General features: G+C 29.5%; 1 protein-coding gene across 1 annotated transcript in view; it reads right to left on the bottom strand.

Annotated features, from left to right (window-relative positions):
* The window catches only part of LOC111613828 (AP-3 complex subunit delta-1-like), a 115,976-nt gene that overhangs the window by 32,146 nt on the left and 60,828 nt on the right, over nt 1-23,002 (bottom strand). Inside the window, exons 8-13 of the mRNA XM_023355179.1 lie at nt 17,485-17,534; nt 16,843-16,892; nt 11,999-12,047; nt 10,855-11,000; nt 3,256-3,404; nt 1,225-1,339 (exon numbers count right to left, since the gene is read on the bottom strand). Of these exons, the coding sequence (XP_023210947.1) occupies nt 1,225-1,339; nt 3,256-3,404; nt 10,855-11,000; nt 11,999-12,047; nt 16,843-16,892; nt 17,485-17,534 (559 nt within the window). The remainder of the gene's footprint in view (nt 1-1,224; nt 1,340-3,255; nt 3,405-10,854; nt 11,001-11,998; nt 12,048-16,842; nt 16,893-17,484; nt 17,535-23,002) is intronic.

Here is a 23,002-nt window from a genome sequence, read left to right as displayed (position 1 = left end):
ACAGCGCTGTCCAACTTATCATAGCCCGCGGGCCATATTTTCTTCACCAAACATTTCGGGGGCCAAGAAGGTTGCTGCTGTATTCAGCCAGGTTAAGTGAAGTTACGCAAACTAAATAGTACCTACTTTAAATTCAAATTAGATTTAAATTTTCACACAGTAAAATAATTTTAATATTATTAATAATAATTTAGTATCATAAATTTATTCATAGTAAAATGTACTCGCGGGCCGTAAAAATTATTTGGCGGGCCGCCACTTGGACAGCCCTGCCCTAAAAGAAGTGCTACAGGGACGAAGATTCACATCTGACAACGATGTTAAGACAACGGCAACTCAGCTGAAAACCATTTTTAAATGAAGGAATAGGAAAACTTGTGAACAGATGGACAAAGTGTATTGAAAAGCAGGGCAATTATGTTGAGAAATGATATATTTGACTTACTGAAGGTTGATTACAATAAATTCTACATCCAAAGTGCAGATAATTTTTGACTTACCCTTGTATATTATGCTAAAATGATTTTTTTCCATAAGTTCTATAAATTTCTTGGCAGATATGAACAAATTAGGTGTAGATAGAGAGAAGTGGTCTGCAGATGTGCAACAAGTTTTTTGCTTTTATATATGATGATTTGTTCCAGAGATATTAGGTTCTAAAGTTTCCCTATCATTTTGCTTAGGGAGTTAATTAAAAACTTTTTACATCATTGAGATTTTGTAACAATTCAATGTTAGATTCACTGAGTAGCTAGTTAGTAGGACTTGGCCAGAAAAATATTTATATAGGATTTACCTCCTTAATATGGTATATAAAAAGATTTTGAAATTTATTTTTTAGTTGTGTTGGGAGCTTGAATATATTTCATGTAANTGAAAACTGAGGCAATTATTTCCATATGAATCAATATAAATCCATTTAATTCAGTCTAGACACTCCAAAATACATACCAAAAATACATTTTATAGAGAATAAATATAGTGTTTAATACTAAAAACAATAAGAAATGAATATAATGTTTTTGATTGAAAATTAAGTAGACATATTTTAAAGTCTTTTTCTTTAATCCTTTTTTCCATCCAAGATAGAAAAAAACTTTAAAATAGGTCTACTTAATTTTCAATTGAAAATGGTCCTGAGTTGTGTCGTCTTTATGCAAATAATGCACAATTTTTATGCAAATAATGTTTTTGATTGATCCAAATGGATAATAACTGTTCAACATCTTCAATTGTTTGCGATCTCTGTTTCATTAGCATATTCACGCCTTTCGCTACATTAGTCTCCTTTATTGCTTCCTTTTTTGCCACAATGGAATCTATCATGGATGGCAACTTCCTGTACATGCAATCAATTTCAGCAATCTTAATCCCACTCTCATATTTTTCAATGATTTCTTTCTTCAACTTAATCATGTTCCTGGCTTTCTTCATCGAAGGGCTTCTGTCTCTGGAAGCTTTTTTGATCCCACAATGGAGCTAAAAGGAAAGCAATGGAACTGTTTGCTAGATGCATGGGGTAATGCTCACACAATGAGAAACAATACCACACTTTGCAGGAAAATGTGTGGGTCGCCCTTTGTTTTTGCAAAATTAGCAGCGAGGTCATGTGGGCACATCAACGAATTCTGAGGCAACCAATGAAATCTGAGGCAAATTTTTCACAGAAAGAATTGATGAAAACTGAAACTTACAGTATATATACAGTAATATCTCAGTTTTCATTGACTTTGGTTGAATGAAAACTGAGGTATTACTGTATGTTTTTTCCCTCTCTACCTCTGATAATTGTAGTTTGAATCTACAGTCATTTATAGATAAACCCATATGTTTTAATATTCACTGATCTGTTTGTGCATATTAGCATCTTTATAACTGAATGTATAATTTTTGATTAAAGTTTTGTGACAAAAATCTTACCTAAACTATGGGATGTTCATTAATATTCAATTTAATGTTATGTAGTCATCAAGTCAAAAGTTTGACTATGAACTGATAATTACACACAATTTATATCAATTTTTATCCATTCAGGTAAATTGCATAACATGATGGATTATTATTTAACTTTCCTGTTATAAAATGCCTTTCTTCAGTTGGAAGAGTCAACATAATTTTGTAGATCAAATTCCAAAAATGCATAAAAAATAACATTTAACACATTTTTAATATTAATTGGTACTAGCAAATAATACTTGAAAAATTTAGGACCATGAAATAGTGACATTTGACATGAACAGATAACAGTGGAAAAAAATATAATATAGAAAATTGTGTATAATCTATTCACCATCAAATAGAAATTTTATAAATATAACATACCTTTTACAAAGGTAATATTTCTATTGTAACATCTATAATAAAATTATCTAAATCAATAAAAAAAAATCAAATCATCTAAATACAATGGATCTGAAAATATTAGAAAAATTTAATTTCTTCTAAAACTGAATTTTAAACCACAGATATTAATTACACAGATAAAACAAATCACACGTGTTATTACATAATTATGATGGAAGATGGGAAGATGGTGTAAAATACCTGTATATGAATGTACATCATTACTTTCAAGGTCATTTTTTGGCACTTGGATGGCCACACACAAAAATAAACCTCATTTTCATTTTTCTCAAAAACAAATATCTAATAGCACTTAAAACAACTTATTTGTATATTGGTTGAAATGTTTTCATTGTAAGCATAAATTGGAAAGGATTTTCATAGAATGTCATCTAATAATACAATGTATCAATAACATGTTTATCTGTTTCTTTTCATATATTGTTTTCACATTAAACAATAATGAAAAACATTTCAAAAATTTTAACATACTGTATAATTAAAAGTACTAGTATATGATAAAAGTAAATACAATAATTAAAAATATATTATTATTCAAAANAATCTGATTGTTATTTTAGAAATATTTTTATATTATTAAAAAGTCATACAACATTTAATAGATGACATCATTTCTAAATTTTTATATTAAAACTTGTAAAAAAAAATCTAACAATTATTAATTATTATAAAGTCTCTGTAAATCCACACTAAAAATATTTTTAGTGCGGATTTACAGAGACTTTATAATATTTATATATAAACAGCAGTCAAAAGAAATTTAATTAAAAAAATTTAACTAACAATTATTATATTCAAGAACTTTTTAAGAAACTTAAACTTTTTATAGTAATTCATAAATTTGCTCGGAATTTAGATATTTTAGCTGTAAATTAAGTAAAATATTCTTACCATTCAAAATTAGTAATATATTGATAGTTATTTTGAGAGCAAATATCAATCACTTTACACAGTAATTCATCTCTATAATTTGTACCTTCTGCTTTATCCATATGAACCATTAACTTCTTTACTATCTCCATTAAATTTTTTTTTGATACCTTAAATAAAAATTATTATAATAAGTATCTTTAATACATTAATTGTTATAATTATTAATTACATAACAATATTAGAAGTAATGTATAAACTTGATATTATGCCTATTAAAATAAATCAAGACTAATGCCATTTGCATAAATAGGATAATTTCAAAGTATTTGCTTAAAAATATATAAACAAAAATTATAAATGGTGGTTTTAAAATTTTCTCGTATTTATTGTTGAAGTCATTTCCTGTTAAGATTATGCAAATTAAGCATTTATATTTTTTTATTTGAAATTTAAATTTTATTTTAATGTTTTTTCAATGATTTTTGTAAAATTTTAAGTCTTACTGAAGAATTTTTTAAAACAAACTTTCCATATTACTTTACATTCTCAAGCAATTGCTATATAAATTCAAGGAGTTAATTTATTTATTTTTGATTAAGCATTTTTTTAAACATTTACAGGATTTATTTTTATTGTACTATTAAATTTCTTTAGTTTTCTTTTATTTTTGTCTTTAAACAACATTCTAAAGTTAAACATAATTGATGTTCAAATCTATTATTTGTCATCAGAATTTTTTAGCTTGTTCTGTGAAATTGTTAAGTGCTTGAGACAAAGAGACAAAAGGTCTCGAAAAATTGTTTAACTGGAAATATGTAAGTTATTCCTTGAATTTATAAAGTAATTGTTTCAGTTAATTTTGATGGAGTTGATAATTTCAAGAAAGAAATATTGGGTTAGTAGTCCAAAAGTTTCTGGAATTTTTTAGTCTCATAGTATCACATTTACTTAAAAAACATTAAGAAAATAATTGTCTTTACATTCAAGCACCTTCTTTCATCAAAGAACTTTGCAAGTGCAATTTTCATCTCATCATCAACAGTGAACTGCTTTCCATCCAAGAAGTGGTACATGGAGCAGAGGAAATGATAGTCAAATGGTGTAGTGTCTGGGCTACACAGGGGCAAAGGAGAACCTCCCAGCTGAGATCAATCAGCTTCAACTGGATCAATGTTAACATGTAATTTTTGCATTGTTAGATGTTAGAAACCTACAATGTTCATCTGTGACCATTGAGTTTGGACAGCATCAGCCAAATGTTGCAGCTGAACACCTTAATTTCAGAAGTTATAATGATATTCTGTGTAATCATAAAACACACATGCATAAATTCACTCACAAGAAAATATTGACAAAATAAACTTAACGTATTTAAAATGTTAGTATTACCTTACAAAACATCTTTTCATTTATAACTGTGTACCTCAATATCCTTCGTTTATATACTGCAAAATAGACTTCTAGATGCCTGCCATCTGTTATAGAACAACTTCTAAAGAACAAATATTCTAAAGAGGTCTAGAAAATTCCAGCAACTTTTGCATCAATCTAATACTTTATATTCTTGTAAACAGATTTTATTTACAATATATTCTAATAAATAATTTACATTACTTTTAGATTAGTAACTTTGCTTTATAATAACCTTTAGAGATGTTCAAAGCAGACATTATATCAAATTTTCTCAATATTTTCTGATTTTTACGTGATGATGCCAATTTCATCACATAATTTCATGTCTACATAAGAAAAATACTCCAAAACTTAAACTATATTATTTAAAGTAATTTAAAAAAATTAATTAAAAAAGTAATTAGAACTACATTTCTGAGACATTGATGTAAATATTCTCCCTAAAATATGCCATTTTAAACTAAATGCACAAAGTACTTTTATAGATTATGATGTTATTTTTTCTATGTATTACATTCCCTTTATACTATATTTAGCATATGATACATACATGGATTTTCATACATTAGTAGATTCAGTGACAGTTTATTGGTTATAGTTAAAATGGGTTTATGATAATTAAAGTCAGTCACATAGCTTGTCTGTTTTCAGGGATCAATATTTCTCCCAGACACCATATCTATGGAAGATTGTAATATGATATTGTTGAGTTGTGAGTTAGATATCAATTTTGTGTCAAACTTACCTTTAATAAAAGTTATAACGTTTTGTTTTCCTTTTTCTTTACATCTATGTTAAAGACCTTGCTAAAATTATGGGAATAATATTACATTGTAATGGAACCAGATGTGCTGCAATTACCATCATCCAAAATAGGAATCATTTTCATCTAACAACTACAAACATGAAAGTAATTAAGAGAGTGTAGCACAATCTTGGTAATCTGACATATATTGGATCAGAAGAGTGCTAGACACATTTTGATGAGTTAATAATTTAAATACAACAAAAATGTGATGCAATTAAAATAATTGAGTACATAAACAAATTTGACAGCATGAAGTCAACTGTTAATGATACAGAAAAACCCAAGTTAGACTACTGATAAAAAACATCCAAATGCCAAGTTGGTAAATTACCACTAAATTTAGTGGAAACTGGAGTTTGAACTAATGGGAAGCTTCTCTATGACTTGGCAGCAATGCTGGTAGTATTCAGGAGTTGACTAGTGTCTGATTACTGGCTACGTTATGTCAAACTTGCAAGTGATTGAATCAACACGATTATGCTGTATTTAATAAACATGTAACTATATTAATACAGGGTATTTCGAAACTCATGGGCAAAAATTTATGGGGTGATAAAAAACAACTAAACAAACCATTTTCACCATACAATGCATGGACAGAGAGCAAGCGGTGAACTGCTAGATGGCACTGCAATGGAAAGCATAAAGCGCGAGTTTTCTTACACATTGTCATTTCTACCGCGGATTTCAGAAGGCATGGTGACGTACAGTCATCAGGAAAAGACAGACATGCATTTTATGTACAGTGCAGCACTTTAGACGCTAAATTCCCAGGATGACGGATTGGTCGAGGTGGGACCACATCTTGGCCGGCACACTCGCCCGATCTCTCCTGTCTGGACTTTTTCCTGTGGGGCCATTTGAAAAGTCTCATGTATGAAAGCCCCATTTCATTCATTCATTCATATTTTATTTAACACATTAGGTACAATGCATCTGAATGCCACATAGGTATAACCCAGTTCCGTCACAGTCGATTAATACATTAAGCAGATCCAGTGAAGATAATTGATACATAACAAATGGGAAAAATAATGGTTGAATCAAGAATATACATAAGCAGGAAAGGCATACATAAAATTGTGTAGATAAAATGGTTACACAGTATTCAATACAATGATGTGAGGATCCGAATCCTGACTTTTAGTATGTTTACATCATTAATTCATAACGTCACATCGTAACTATAACCTCGTTAAATAACTGTCAACTTTTACATCTGGGAGCAAAACATCTGTTAAGTTCTCAGGCCTGATAATGACGCTTTCTTATCACCTCTCAACCTAATATCTCGATTTCATCTATTCAATATAGAACAGAACAACAAAGTTAGGGCAGTTGTCGCTCCGTCCTAGAAGAGACAAGTCTCCAGCTCCGCATCCCTTTACGTATGTGCAGTGCTTTCCACTGGATTAACTTTGTCGTCCATCAGACTTATTAAGTGCCTATTATTTGGATTAACGTCGTCGCCGAACCAGAATACTTGATTACCTAACTGGACTAACTTCATCATCAAGAACCTCAAGTCTGACTAGCGAATCACTAAAAACTACAACTTACTAGCAAATCAACCAAACTCCAGGTATTTATTGCCATGCATTTTTATTGTAAACTCTCTCTCTCAAGACCTGAGGACTTTAAGTTAACTCTGTCTAACATATATAATATCAAATACAACCAATATATCTAAATTCTATCATATTCAATTCGATATATTGTATGTCCTGTATTGCCTATCATTATCAATTAAACAGTTGTTATGTTGCATAAGTCACTTCCAGGGCGCTGTCTCTCCCTCCATCCCGAACCGGATTTCTCCATTACGCGATTGCTCGCGTAACCTAGTTAGCATGGCTTCCGTGTCAACCTAGACGTGGTGGTGTCATCCTGACAGGGCATTGAAGAGGTGCCGACCCTTTGGTCACAATAATATACAGAGTAACAAACAGAATAATTATATACAAAAGGTAGTATAGCATACATACACATGAGGATAACTAAGCACAGTCTCAGAAGACAATTACACTGATAATAATTACATTTACAATACAAATTACAGTTATGGATTTTATTGCAAATTCGGTTACAGATATTGAGTACAGATTACATAACAAATCACAATATCAACTACCAGTTACTAGTTGCAATACAAATATAATTGCAATATCATGGTTCAATGACAGTGAGCTGCTAGTTGAATGCTCTTATAGTAGTCCTTCCAAAGTACATGTTTATTAGCGTCATAAATGTGTCGTAAGCGTCTCTGTTATCAAAGGTTTTGTCACAGTCATTCGGCCACACACCACCATAAGCCTCAATTGTAGTCTTTAGTTGAAGTCTTTCCAACTCCAACATGGGACAGTAAAAGATGTAATGTTGACTGCCGTCAGAGACCCCACAAAGAGAGCAGTTGAAGTTGGGCATGTTCTTGAATCTTGCAAGGTAAGATTTGAAAGTTCTGTGGTCGGTCAGGAACTGACTAATACACTGACCAGGCCAATACCAACAACAGTCAAGAAAGCGTGCAATATTGAGTATGAAGTTACAAATGGTGGAATGGTTATTAATATGCGCTTCCCAGTCTTGCTGCCAGGATGCAATTAAATCTGTCCAGAGAATGCTCTTGACAGTGTTGATAGTCAGCTGCTTATAGGCAATGGGAAGATTTTTATTTTCCCCAGCAGTTCTTGCCAGGGCATCGGCCCTCTCGTTTCCAGGCATATCCTGATGGGCATGTGTCCAAAGAATGTGAAAGGTATTTCTGGAGTTGTCAATGAGATCATGTATGGTGGTGGATATTGAATGGTACGATTTTTTCTTCAGTAGAGTGATAGACGATACACTATCCGTGATGACGACGACTCTTTTGTGTGAGAGGTTGGAGTTTGCCCAAACAACAGCCATCCAGATGTGAACAATTCTGCCTATAGGACAGTACAGTTTTCCCCCCAACCTGTACTGCCCTGTTGTTGTGGTAGGTGGCATATCCACTGCTGACACTAGTAGTAGTCTTGAAGCCACCCATGAAAAGTTCTATGTCAAAGAAATTGGGCGGCATAAAGTTGAGCCTTTGAAGATAGGAGGGGTGTTTAGTTAGTCCGAAGGGTATGTTTCAAGATCCTGGTGAGAGATAGTAAGTTTGGTGGTTTGTATATTGGCTCCCCACTTGAGACATCATATCCTTTCTTGTAGTCCAATATATTTGTCCAAAGGTGCCTTCTTGGCCAGGACATGAAGGGCAGTGTTGGGGGTCATCCTGTAAGCTCTTGTAATATGAAAAAGGGCCCTTCTTTGAGTGGCAATGAGCTTTCTTTTGATATGGACCTTGCAGACAGCCGGTCCCCAACTGCCACAAGCATAAGTGATTATAGGAAGGAATATCTGATTGTAAATAGCCTCCATTGCCTCAGAGGCTAGACCCCATCTTCTTCTTGCAAAGCCCGCAAATGCATTAAAGATCCACTCTATTCGATCCATTATATATTCTGTGTGGGCATAGTAGCCTATGGTCAAGCATCACACCAAGATACCTGATGTTCTTTTTCACTGTAATAGAATGGCCCCCCATTTTAATAGTGGAACTCTCAAATAAAGGTTGCAGTGCCTAGGTTTGCTTAACACTATGCTGGTTGTTTTCCTTGCATTGAAATTTAATTTACAGTCTGCTCCCAAAGTCAGGATGTTATCCAGTATTCGAGTACCATTAACTTCAATATCAGCCCTAGAACGACACCCAAGGAGCACCAAGGCATCATCGGCATACACAATGGTCTTGTGCTGTCCAAAATCCCGCTGTAGAAAGTCTGATTAAAGATTGGGCCCAAGACAGATCCTTGAGGACAGCCACATATGACACTTGAGTAACAGTGTGCCCTCCTCACTGCAACATGGCCGATCTTTCACTAAGGTAATCTCTGAGAATTCTGTAAATGTTTGTGGGACAGTTCATGTTCCTGAACTTTTGTAATATCAATGGCCATCAGGCACTGTCAAATGCTTCCACGATGTCCAGACTGATGGCCAGAACATACTTATGTTGGTCCAGTAGTCGATTAACTTTACTGACGACTTCATGAATGGCATTGACTGTAGATCTCTGGGGCCAGAAACCAAATTGGGAATGATGGAGGATGTTGTTGTGCTCCAAGTGCCACAGAAGTCTGTTATTAATGAGCTTCTCCAATACCTTGCTGAGAACTGGCAGCAGGGATATAGGTCTGCTCTTGACAGGATTGCCCGGCTTTGGCACAGGGATAATCTTTGCATGCTTCCAGATATGTATGAAAGCCCCATCAGCTCCGATGAGGACCTAGTTGCCAGGATTTCTGTTGCTGCCAGTGCCATCTGAGACATGCCAGGTGTGTTTGAAAAAGTGTGCTGCGCGCTACGTTGCAAGTGTAACGCCTGCATTACACAGGAGGTTGCTCTTTTGAGCAGTTTCTGTAATTTTGCCAAACATGCTGTCAATAAAATTATTTAGTACTTCCTCTATCTGTTTGGTGTTTCATTCTTTCATGTGACAGTAATGGATACCTCCTAGCGGTTCACCGCTTGCTCTCCGCCCATGCATTGTATAGTGAAAATTGCTTGTTTAAATGTTTTCTATCACCCCTTAAATTTTTGCCCACAAGTTCCAAAACACCCTGTATGCATATGCAGATCTTATGGCAAACTTAAATCATGAATTAAATCTCTGAAACAAGAGAGAAATAATGGTGGCACTGTTGGTTTGTTGGAGCATGAAGACTTCTATGATTGGAAGAATATAAATCACATGCAATAAATGAAACTGATTGGCTGTGGTGTGACATGCTGTAAACAAATGATATACTATACTTTCATCACACAATCATTCTGGTGTACCATATGACATAGATGTATTTATGTCAAAAAGCAAACATATAATTACATAAATTTGTTTTTAATAATAAATAACAATTACTAAATATTAATTCAAAAATCAAATTAGAAAAATGAAAAACCAAACAAATAATAAAATGACAGTTATTAATTTCTATATTCTAATAATATGAATATGGAAACACTATTATTGAAATCATTATCATGTTTTAGAATTTAATAAATTTTCAATATTTAAATACAGTACTGTAATTTTTCTATTTAATTCATTATCAAAATTATATTTATATAATATTTTTATATACATTAAATTAAATTTGGATTAAAATTTTTTTTTTAATATTAAGGAATATTTTCCCTAAGAGAGCAATTTGTTTTTACTTCCATATCAACAATATAGTTTAGTGGTAAAAATAAGCATAGTTATTTTATCAATATCCACTGGATATTAACATTTCTATTACTTTGTATTCATTAAAATAAATCATTAAGACATATTATAGATATAATATAAATAATTATGAATAAAACTTTACCATTCCATAAAGAAGATCAAGTGCACGAAGACGAATAGATTCATCTTTATCATCCAGGCATTGCAATATTAAATCTTTGTGTGCTTGAACACTCTTTGGATGTGTCTTCAATATTTTAGACATGGCAAGAAGACCTAGATACTTTACTAAAAAAATTTCATAAAAATTATTACTTAAAAAATAATTTCTAATTTTGTAAAATATTAGATTTAATCATAATTAAATATTCATAATTTAAATTTATTTTCAAAATTTTATACAATAAAATAGACTAATTTATTCTTGTTTTTGCCAGTTATTTTTAAAGATTTTTTTGAGGTCTTCTGCATAATCAGAAAAACTAAACATTAATAAAAATTTTGAGAGAAAAGAGAGATTCATTATGAAAATAATTTTAAAGTTAAAAAAGTGATCTTGTTTTTGATAAAATTAATTTTTTGTATGAATAAATTTTATTAGTTAATACTTTATCCTATTCCAGCATATCAATTCAAATTTCAAATAAAAACTATATTTCAATTAAGAATTGCAGTCCTGGAATTATAGGACTGTGATTTCCTCAATCCTGAAATCTCAGAATTGGCTGTTCTTATGTTCTATAAATATTGAATATACAGTAGAGCGTCGATTTTCCGAAAGTCAATCATCCGAAAGATTTCCAGTCGGCAAATTTAAATTTTCGTCAGTGCTGTGGAGCTTCAATCTTTGGCTATGTCTTGGGCTACTCAAATATTTTACGCTTTTGATACTAAATTAACATCTGAAGTATAATTTTTTATTGTTTTTATATTTTTCAATACATTTATTTTGTTTGTACAAAATAAAAAAATAATTTTTAACAATACAATAGTCTTTGTTAGGCTTTACATCGACGAAAATTCAATGCGAAGTGACACACAACGGAAAAAATTTCAACATCGGATACGTTAAACTATTTTTTCGTACATAAATCGGTTATCCGAAATATCAGTTATACGAACAACCCCAGTCCCCAATTGATTCCGAAAATCGACGCTCTACTGTATATTATAAAATTTGGCATAAGGTGCCCATAGGTCACTAATATTAATCTATACACCAAGAAATATAATAAGTGTATTATTAAAGCATGTTTAAAACTTTAATAAAAATAAAATTAACTTACAGTTTTGATCTGTATCTTCTATCAAAATTCTTAACTTCTGAACACACAACTATGCAAATATATTAAAAATTAATTAAATTTCAAAATAAATGCAGATTTTTTGTTGTTTTGATATTTTTAAATTTAATTATTATGAACAGAACACTTTAATTAATGCTTTAGTTAATGTTGATTTAAAGCATGATACAAATTGTATAAAAACTATAATATAGCATATTCTCTATAATTATTGTCATGAAATAAAACTTTTAGATAAAATTTCAACATGAGAATTTAAAACTCTATTTTAAATTACATATTTAATCCTAATTATTCATCTTTGCACTAGATGACAACCTAACTACCTTAAAATCAAATTTCATTGTTTAACACAAAATACGATCAAATAATAATATGAACTTCTGATTCTAAACTGATAATTGTCATATTGTGTTTGTGACTGTTATAAATTAATGGAGTCATTATATATCAAACTGATCAATAGAGTATTACAAAAATAATCAAAGATGATAAAAGTTCAAAAGTTTATAATTCATAATAATTATGAATGTTTCCATAAATATTTATGAGCTTATGTAATGTTACAATGTAACATACTCTGTCTTATGCTGTTAAAACTATATAATTTCCTTTACCTACAATATGTAGACAATATCTTTTGCTTGAGAAGGCTTGGAGGAGAAACTATTATTATTTATAGAAATGCTGTTATTGGTCTACTCTTCCATTTTATTCACCATAAAATATGAGGTCATTGGCAAAATATCATTCTTGGATCTGCATAGATACAGATCTACAGATGGAATTATGTTTTCTGTGTTTTATAAATTCAACGTCGTGTCCCCATATAATTCCATCAACAGCCTTCCAACCTTCCAGTATGAAAATTTTACTATAACAGCTACCATACACAGGACATTTCTCTTTTCCTATAGTTATGTAGTGGTTGACAATGCATTGCGATACGTAAGGCATATTATACACTTGCAAAATTCAAATACTGTAAGGTCTCTTTTTATGCGATTTTGAAGTTGTGCGGTTTGTATTTCATTCAAATATTTCTTGGACAAACATACATATAGGCTTGTTTAGGAAGCCTGTGTATAGACAGTCTCCAAAAATCGTGGAACACTCAAAGCTCACTCCATTTGTTCCACTGACATATAACATTTATGGATGTAAAGGACAGCTAGACCTACCTTAATTGCTTTAGTTCCTAGCAATTTTTGATATAAATGTAATTAAACATAAAAAATACTTAAAACTGAAAAAAAAGGAAAGAAATGCGTTAATTTTGAAGGAAAAGCTTCAAAGNTGCATAGATACAGATCTCCAGATGGAATTATGTTTTCTGTGTTTTATAAATTCAACGTCGTATCCCCATATAATTCCATCAACAGCCTTCCAACCTTCCAGTATGAAAATTTTACTATAACAGCTACCATACACAGGACATTTCTCTTTTCCTATAGTTAGGTAGTGGTTGACAATGCATTGCAATACGTAAGGCATATTATACACTTGCAAAATTCAAATACTGTAAGGTCTCTTTTTATGCGATTTTGAAGTTGTGCGGTTTGTATTTCATCCAAATATTTCTTGGACAAACATACATATAGGCTTGTTTAGGAAGCCCGTGTATAGACAGTCTCCAAAAATCGTGGAACGCTCAAAGCTCACTCCATTTGTTCCACTGACATATAACGTTTATGGATGTTAAGGACTACTAGATCTACCTTAATCGCTTTAGTTCCTAGCAATTTTTGATATAAATGTAATTAAACATAAAAAATACTTAAAACTGAAAAAAACAAAAGAAATGTGTTCATTTTGAAGAAAAAGCTTCAAAGTTTAACTTCCTTTGTCTCGCCCTTCTGTGAAATTTAACACGATGAGTCATTGTTTACACATCTGGGTGACTTTGAACACAGCTGGAGTTGGATTTCCCGAGGCATTCTCATAGACGTCGCGGGAGGACAAGGGTTTAAAGTAGGGTGAACACTAGCTGGCAGTATATTTTAAAATATTTTTTAAAAATTTGGAGACTTAAAAAACATTCCAAAAATTCAAAAAAAATTTTCAAAGGCCTTAAAGACCGTGTTTTATGTAACGCTATGTAACCTGCCCGAGTTAACTCGGGCGAGGAACTAAAGGGGTTTTAATTAACTCTTCACATCCAGATGTCAGTGATTTATTTTTAGAGTGAGCTTTTGCAATTCGGGGATTCTCCTTGTACATGATACTTACCATCGATAAGTCACTATTACATCATTCTGAGTTTTTCATTGAAAGGCATAAACTGTAATTGTTTTGAAATTAAATTTTATTTTAGCGGTGTTTTGTTCATTTTTATAATAAGTAGCGAGTTTAAATCTTGCTGATTTCAAGTTGAAGTATTTAGCAGCCTATTTCTTTTAATTTCTACAAACTTTTTTATGTGGTTTTAAGTTAATTTTAACTTGTTGTTTTGGTTTTATGCGATTTTAGAAAATTACGGAACGTATCCCTACTTTTTCAACGCAAGTAAAGTCTTTTTTTATGCGAATTTTTTATATGCGCTTTTCTGTAGAACGTATCCATCACATAAAAAGAGACCTTACAGTAAAGAATCTTCAAATACCGGATTAATATAAAAATAACCACTTAATAAAACCAATAACCGGTATTAAATAATCGTAAAATGAACTGCGAACGTTTTCGGTTCCTTCCCTAGGACCTTTCTCAAGCAGCGATTCGTCTTTATTCTAAATATTGGTTTTATTAAGTGGTTATTTTTAGACCTTACAGTACCTGGTTAACTGCTTAAAATGAGCATTCTTCCCACTATCCACTCTAAACATAAAAAAGACCTTACTTACTATACATACAGCCTGCAATACCATACTTAGGATTTCTGTCAATAGCTGTCACAAGCATATTCAAAAAATTTGGGGGTTTTGTCCCATTGGCTCACCAACCTACCTTACATAGCCTTTTATGCAATGAGAGAGAGAAAGTTGACTTGCTGGAAAAATCAGGGATATACGCTATATCTTTACAACACTGTTTCTTGGGAGTGACAATCAATTATATTGGAGCTACTACTAGAATGCTCCAGACACGTGCCTAAGAACATCACAAAAACAAATGAAATGATAGAACTGACTAAAAACGTCCTGAACCAAGTTTATGAACTCCTCTAGTTCCACACGTTAATTCTTAAACATTGCCAGAATTGAAGAATGTTATTCCTGTAGGAGATATTTTATATCACCTCCCATCTATCATGTAACAGCACCATCCTCAACATTCCAAACTATAAATTGTGTTATAAAGGGTGGAGCAGAAAGGATGGATGTTTTTTAAAAAATCACAACATCTGTAATTGTTACTACAAAACATATTTGTTGGGAGATGTGAATTCATATTGAAACAGCATTTTATAAAATCAAGTGTAGAAAACAACATCTCCTATGTGGTGTCTGTTCTCAGTGATGCATTTCTGAAGGCGATTTTGGCGACTTTCACGCAAATAGCTTCCTTCAGTTCTTACAAAGAATAGGCTTATGCTCATATACATGCCTTGAGGTGTCCCTACAAGAAATAATTGCACATGGATAGGTCAGGCAAACAAGGAAGCCAGTGGCCAAAGTTTTCAACACAAAAATGTATATGTCAGGCGTTCTGCACAGCCATCCTGTAAGCCTAGAAGTTTGACAATGGCGTTTGGAACGTCAAGCATGATTCCACTGACGTTCCAAACGTCATTGTCAAACTTCTAGCTTACAGGATAGCGATGCTGAATGACTAACACGTTTCTGCGATGAAAACGTCTGCTACAACATTGCTAATGAATGTCACTGAATCTGGAAATGAGATGACCAGGGAAGAGATGACAAATAATGTCAATTGATGTTCTAGCTGTGTGGGCCATTGCCCCATCCTGTTGAAACCACACGTCTAATGGGAATATGTTTCCATTGTATGCAAGGATGCGGAAACATATTCCCATCAGATGTGTATGACTGAGTGTAAGACTGTTTTGCCAGTCGTATGCAAACACACAGTGTTCTATTGTCCATGGCTCCATGCCTTCAACTGAAAACACAATGCTAAGACCTCAATACTTTCACACTACCTGCCACAAATCTGCCACTCTAACTGGTAGTGAGTTCTAGCCATTTCAAAAATCCTTTCAAAAATGTCCGTCCTTTCTGCCCCACCCTGTATAATTGACTAATATCATAAAACTACAGATTATTATAAAAAAGTGTTTCATTTTTTATTTTGTGTTAAAAATTTATTTAACTTTAATTTTTAAAACAAAATAAAAAATAAAACACTCTTTTATAATAATCTGTAGTTTTATGATATTAGTCCGTAGTTTTACGATTTTATTATCAAATTTCATACATTCCATGAATGCACAGCTGAAACAATTTTTAAAAAGTTATCCATTATGTTCTATTTTTTAAAAATTGCCTGTTACAACTATCCTCATCAGGCTGATTCTAATCAAATCAGCTTGATGAGGATAGTTGTAAGCTATCAAAAGTACTTGCAATCTTGAATAAAACATTGGTTTTAATACCATAAAACAGAACATGTTACATCATACATTACACTAGATCATTATTTGGTGTGAAGTGCAATTAATTTTCTTATTTATAAGCTTCATATAAACTAGTAAGTAATTAACTTTCTACTTTATTAAACAAAATTTAATATCTTTAGTACATTGTTTATTTACAAATAGATATGTGAAGGTTGCTGCAATTGGATAGGAGTATTATAGGTTGTAATAAAACTTTGATAAAATTATTGATTAATGTTGATGTTTTAGCAAATACTAAGCATGTATATACCTGAATGGATGCAGAATGATTTGGCATTCCAGATGAAATGGAAATCAAAACTGAAAATATAAATATTCTTACAAAACATGGCAATTATTACTGTATATGTAAAAGACTTTAAAATTAATTATATAGTGCCTTCTATAATAATAATAAAATAAATAAATTGATTTATTAATATTGTATCAGCAATTAAAATATTACAATAAATTTATCCAAAATCAAAATATCTAAAAGCTGCATTTACATGTTTACTAATAATTATTTTTAAAAAGTAAATAATTTCTATTTAAGTACAAAAGATTTTAAGTTTGAAATTCACAATAATTTTATTTATAATGTATTATCATGTTCATACTGCATTATTCATTTTAAATCGTACTGCATATTTATATTTTATATTATCCTTGTAATATAAATTATTGTTCTACATGCATAACATCCTGTTATTCCTATGCAACAAAAATAAAACTTAGAACTTTCATTTGACATTATCTGAAAAATTATTCATATAATCTAGAACCAATTGACACATTTCTATTTAAAAATACTAAAAATTAATACATATCATTATTAATTATATGTAAATAAAATAATTAACACAAACATTTTAGTTTTACAACATATAGTAATAACCATAATTCTACCTACCAGCTATCACAGTATTGATACATTCATACAATAAAGACATTGCTGAAGTACTAGAAGTAAAAGTAATTGATTTCAGATTATAATATTTTACAATAGTTGATTCACATTACAAATAAAAATATTTTATTATAATATAGTAGTAAATTATTAAAGTATTTTATGGTATAAGATTTATATTATTTTAATCTAATTATTTCATAAAAAATATATATTACTATTTATTTCTTATATTAGATTACTATTATTTTTATTAGATAATAACAATTTCATATTATATATTGGTTTATTTCATCAGCACATTTCTTCATTGAATTTTTCTATAATAAATAGTACTAACAGTAAATTGGGTTAAATATTCATTGTGTTTCAATAATTTATATTAGTAAATTAGTCTATTCTGAATTTATATCATCTAAAGATGTATTATCACATTCGTACTGCATAATTCATTTTAAATCGTACTGCATTATTCTTATAATGAATTATAAGAATAAAGGCTTCTTATTGTATTACTTTATGATAAAATTCCAGATTATCTTAAGAGGAGGAATGTATTATTTACATCTTTAAACAAAAAAGGATGACAAACTTTTAGTATATCATCATTACAGAAAACATTAGTTATTTTAAATTAAAATATAGTATGTTCTGGATATTACTTTTTTTTTTATTGCTTATCTACATTCAATCATTTTGTTACATATTAGGTAGACATTTTTATTATTACAGTTGACCCCCCTATAATTACGATTCCTATAAAACTACGAAAAAATATACGTATTTTGGAAATGTTGAGTCAGATTAGTGTAGAATCGATTAATTTTATGGAAAAAAACCTTTCAATCAGCCGTAGTCCGTAAACTTGACACGTGTCAGGCTGTGATTGGAACGACTTGTAAGAAATCGGATTCCTAATAAATTGGAACGTATCTATATCTTATAGGGGGGTCGACTGTATTCTATATATTTGTGAAGAAGAATTAAAATGTTTATGAACATATGAGTGCCATAAGGTTATTCCAAAAATTCCCTTAACAAGCTACAAAGTAAAATATTTAATGCTTGTTTCTCTTTTGCCTCTGGCTCATATAAAATTTATCTTGAAGTATAAAAATGACAAAAATGGTATTTCAAGTAAATTTGACAAATTGCTTAATAGATGCAAAGACTTTAAGGTTAAAGATATTCTGAAAGGCCAAAAAGCTATAAAACTGCCTCACATGGTTTTATATCTTAATTAACTTTCTAACTGGATTGTAGAATATTTTCAATGTAGGCAAACACACATTTTGTTTTCCCACAAACAATTGAAATACTGTGACATCAGTATATATAACATCTTATAAATCGTTCCATATATTTATTATTATTATTATTATATCTAAGACTCAGATAAGTTTAAACTTTAATACTCTAAAATTTTCTGTCTTATTTGACAACTGGGCTTTTTCTCTCATTTGTCTAGCTATAAATCTGCCATATGTGACTAGTCAACAGTTTGATAAATAAAAGGAAAATTCCAGTTGTCAAATAATTTAGAATATAAAAAGCCAGTATCCAACTAATTAGAAATTAGATCTAAAAATTCTGTTTTTGTTCTGAAATGCTATTTGATAAAGCCTTTCGATATAAGGTAAAAATGCTTGCATTATAATGAACTTTATTTGTATTTTCTCATTTTGTTTAAAACAGTTGCAATATATAAATAAATATTACATTTAGTTCTTTTTCAAGCATATTTTCAATGCAAAAATAACATTGTATGATGATGATAATGGGAAATTGAAACTTCAAAATCTTGTATTATTCAGAAAATTATGTTTTGAAAAAGTGATTTTTCTTGATAACATCATTTTTGTTTATAAACTATTTGAGTTAAAGAAAAAGTAATAGTAATGGAACTAAAGTAGAGAAAGAAATCAAAGAAATCTAACTAAGAACACATTGTAAATTTGAATATAATTAAATAAAAAACCTTTCGATTTAAAACCGTTCTATTTATAGAACGGTTTTTTCAGTTTGTATTTTCTGAGAAAGGCCGATAAATTTAGTGGCCGAAAATGTTCGATCTTTATAATTTATGACTTATTTGCTGGAAAGTTTAAATTTAGGTGTGACTCTACGGTTCCAGTTTATGGTGAGGTTGTATTTATTAAATAAAAATTTCTTTTAAATCATAATTATTATATGAAATCAAAAATAATAGTTTCTATAAAAAGAATTTACCATATCAAAACAAAATAAACTTAAGATAATTCAACTTGTGTAAATAAGCAGATGAAATTTTTGTAAAATTTTTAATACATTTCTTTGAAGAAAAATATCATATTTATTGCTTCTTATTTGGCACAATTTAATATCATCCCAATATGTGATAAATATTAACATATTTATGATAGTTGCAAAATAAATCTACATCTTTCTGTGTGAGATTATATTGATAAAAATGTACATATTCTTAATACATTTCCAATAAAATATTATATCAATCTCTCAAATCCTTCATTATAGGAGAAGCCAACTTGCATTAACATACTTTATGAATTTTCTCTAGTTCAGATCTTTTAACCCATGTTCAAAAATATCCTCTAAAAATAACATTTAAATTTTTTCTATTTATTTGTTTAAAAATTAGAGTGAAAAGACCTGAAAGTATTAGGGAAAGTTTGGAAAGTGTGTTAATACAGATTATCTTTTCTCTGATATAATATGATTTCAGAGATTTCTGGAGATTAGAAATTTCTTTACAAATTGTTACATTAATATAACTGATATATATCATTCAATACCTGTACTGTTTGTCCCCTATCTCTCTGTTATTTTACATTGTTTTATATTGTTATTTTACATATTAACAAAAGTAGTGATACCATTTCTGTTACTATATAATATTTATAAAATTTTCTATAAAATAAAATGCTCTAAAATCAATATATCTTCTTATATTTTTTATTGATAATTACTTACTATTAAAGCATATTAAAATATAATTTTAATTGATTAAATCAAATATTTTATTACTTTATATTAAAATTTTAAGTTATTAATATATTTATGGCATAATACAATTTATATTTGTTTAGATGCATAGTGCTGTCAGTTACAACTACAAATAATTTATACATATACTTTAAAAAGAAACTGTTACTCAACTAATTTCAAAATAATGAATTTTACAAATTTATGACCACACCTATGCATTTGCAGAGAGAAAATTTTTAATTACTAATGTTTGTGAAAAGTAAAGACAAAAAAAAAACCCTCGAAGTGTGACTCAAGGAACACAAATACAATGCAAAAAAAGGGAACAGTAATAAAATTTTGGTGGCAATGTCACAGGTGGAAGGCTCTGTTATAAAGTGGGATGAAGCAAACATCATTAAAAAGGTACATTCTCTAACCATTGCTATGGATATGGAAAAAGTAAAGATTTACAACAGCAAGATCAAAGAGCAGTGCCTGAACAAGACAAATGCAAATGTATTACTTTCAGCCTGGAAATACATCATTGATATAAGATTTAGACATAAAACCCCTGTGTGTCCCACCTATAATCATATTTAGCTTATGTGTTATACTCTCAGTTTTTTGTATATATTTTTCTTATTAGCATATTTATTTGTATTTTGTAAACCTTGTATATTTTTTAAGTTTATTTTTTTTATTGTTAACCTCATATTTTTCATAAGTTATTTATTTAACTCGTTTCAATTTGAATTTGTATTTAGAATTCCTCAAAGGTTAAAATTTAAATTGGATTTTCTATCTGTGAAACAGTTTCTAAAAATGGTTTTAAGAAACTTGATGATGGCCTATAAGAGCAGGTTGAAAATATTAGTAATTAAAAATTTTCTCTCAGCAAATGCATAGGTGTGGTCATAAATTTGTAATTTATTCTCTGCTGAGCACATTCAAACTGTATAATGAATTTTAATGTAAACTGTTCATAATCTTTCATCTATGTTGGCTAATCTTACTGTGGATTAGCCCCATTTACAGTTGATAAAAATTGTAATTAGCTGCAATCCATTGGGAGATATAAAATGCTTATAATTCAAATTCTAACCTTTGATAAATGCTATATTAAAACATTTTTATTAATATATTTTTTTATTTTTACATAAAGATTAAAATAATGTTAAACATTCTAAATATGAAATTATTGATAATAAACTTAACCTAATAAATAATTTATAATTAAAATTTTCAACTTTTATATAAATCAAAGGAAAGGATATAAAGTAACAATTTTAGAAGTCATCATTTTTTTAAACATTTTTCAAACTTTTCAACTCCATCAATTGGAAAAATTAAATTATATACTATAATACATTTTTCAGGAAGTTTCTGACGAAAATAAATAATTTTTTACAGTAACTGAATTTCAATTTATTAAAATCTTTTTATGACAATCAAAAAAGCATATTGAATGATTTCTAAAATTGGCTAATTCTAGTCTTCCCTTTCTTTCATTAACACTTCATTTCTCTAAATACATATAGATACAGTCAAATTTCTATTTTTAAGTTCTATATTACAAATGTCTCTTTTAAAAGAATTTTTCTGTGAAATAATGAAATCTCTCACTTCTTACATTTAAAAATATACCTATTTAACAAAGTATTTATTTATTAAAACAGCCAAATAAATCTTATTCTTCATATTGATGTGTTAAAACTGGTTAAAATGAAAGTCATTTCCATGACTTTCACTAGCTGAACAGTTGTTACAGTACAGTAAGAAGATGTTCTGGATAAAATTTTTGATTACTTAGGTAAAGTTATATTTATTCATTGAAAGTAAAATAGCTTTTGGTAAAAAAATATGTAGGTGAAGATGAGCAATTATTTACTGAGACATCGTCACAATGTCGAGTTGCAATTTTTAATCATATTTTTATTTCATTTCATTTAAAATATATCCTCTCCACCTCAAATTAGTAGTGTCTTGCTCTTGTACAGTATATCATACTTTCTTGTTAGCCATAGAATTTTACTGGTCATCTATCTAACTCCATTCTTGAGGTTAAGGAAAAGCAGATGGATGGACAGACAACAGTGGAAATTTACAGGTCTAAAAATTTTTCTAAAATGAAGTTAAATTAATTTTTCAACATAAATACATGAGAACACTTAAATCAATCATAACATTTTACTATACTGTATAGTCCATTTGATTTTTTTCATATAAAATGCATATATAGTACTTTATTTTGTTATTAATATATATAGAGTAATATTTTCATGATAATGATATATAATTATGATATACTATGTTTCTTTTCACTATAAGTTCATTTTCCATTTAATAATTTTTTTATTGATATATGATGAATTTTTTGTTTTTTAGAGACAATTTGTTATATGGAAGTTTGACTGTATTTGTAAAATAAGAAATCATTAATAATATAAACAGAAAAATTAAAAAAAATTATTATCCAGATTCAAATTCTCAAATGTAATCAGATCTATATATTTTAATGCAAATATTTATATTAAAATATATAAATAATCTAATA

This window comes from Centruroides sculpturatus, unplaced genomic scaffold (assembly GCF_000671375.1).
Source record: "Centruroides sculpturatus isolate CEXI.00-Female unplaced genomic scaffold, Cexi_2.0 scaffold1825, whole genome shotgun sequence".
Lineage (NCBI taxonomy): Eukaryota > Metazoa > Arthropoda > Arachnida > Scorpiones > Buthidae > Centruroides > Centruroides sculpturatus.
Note: the sequence above shows the minus strand (reverse complement) of the source record. Positions and strands in the feature narration are given on the sequence as shown.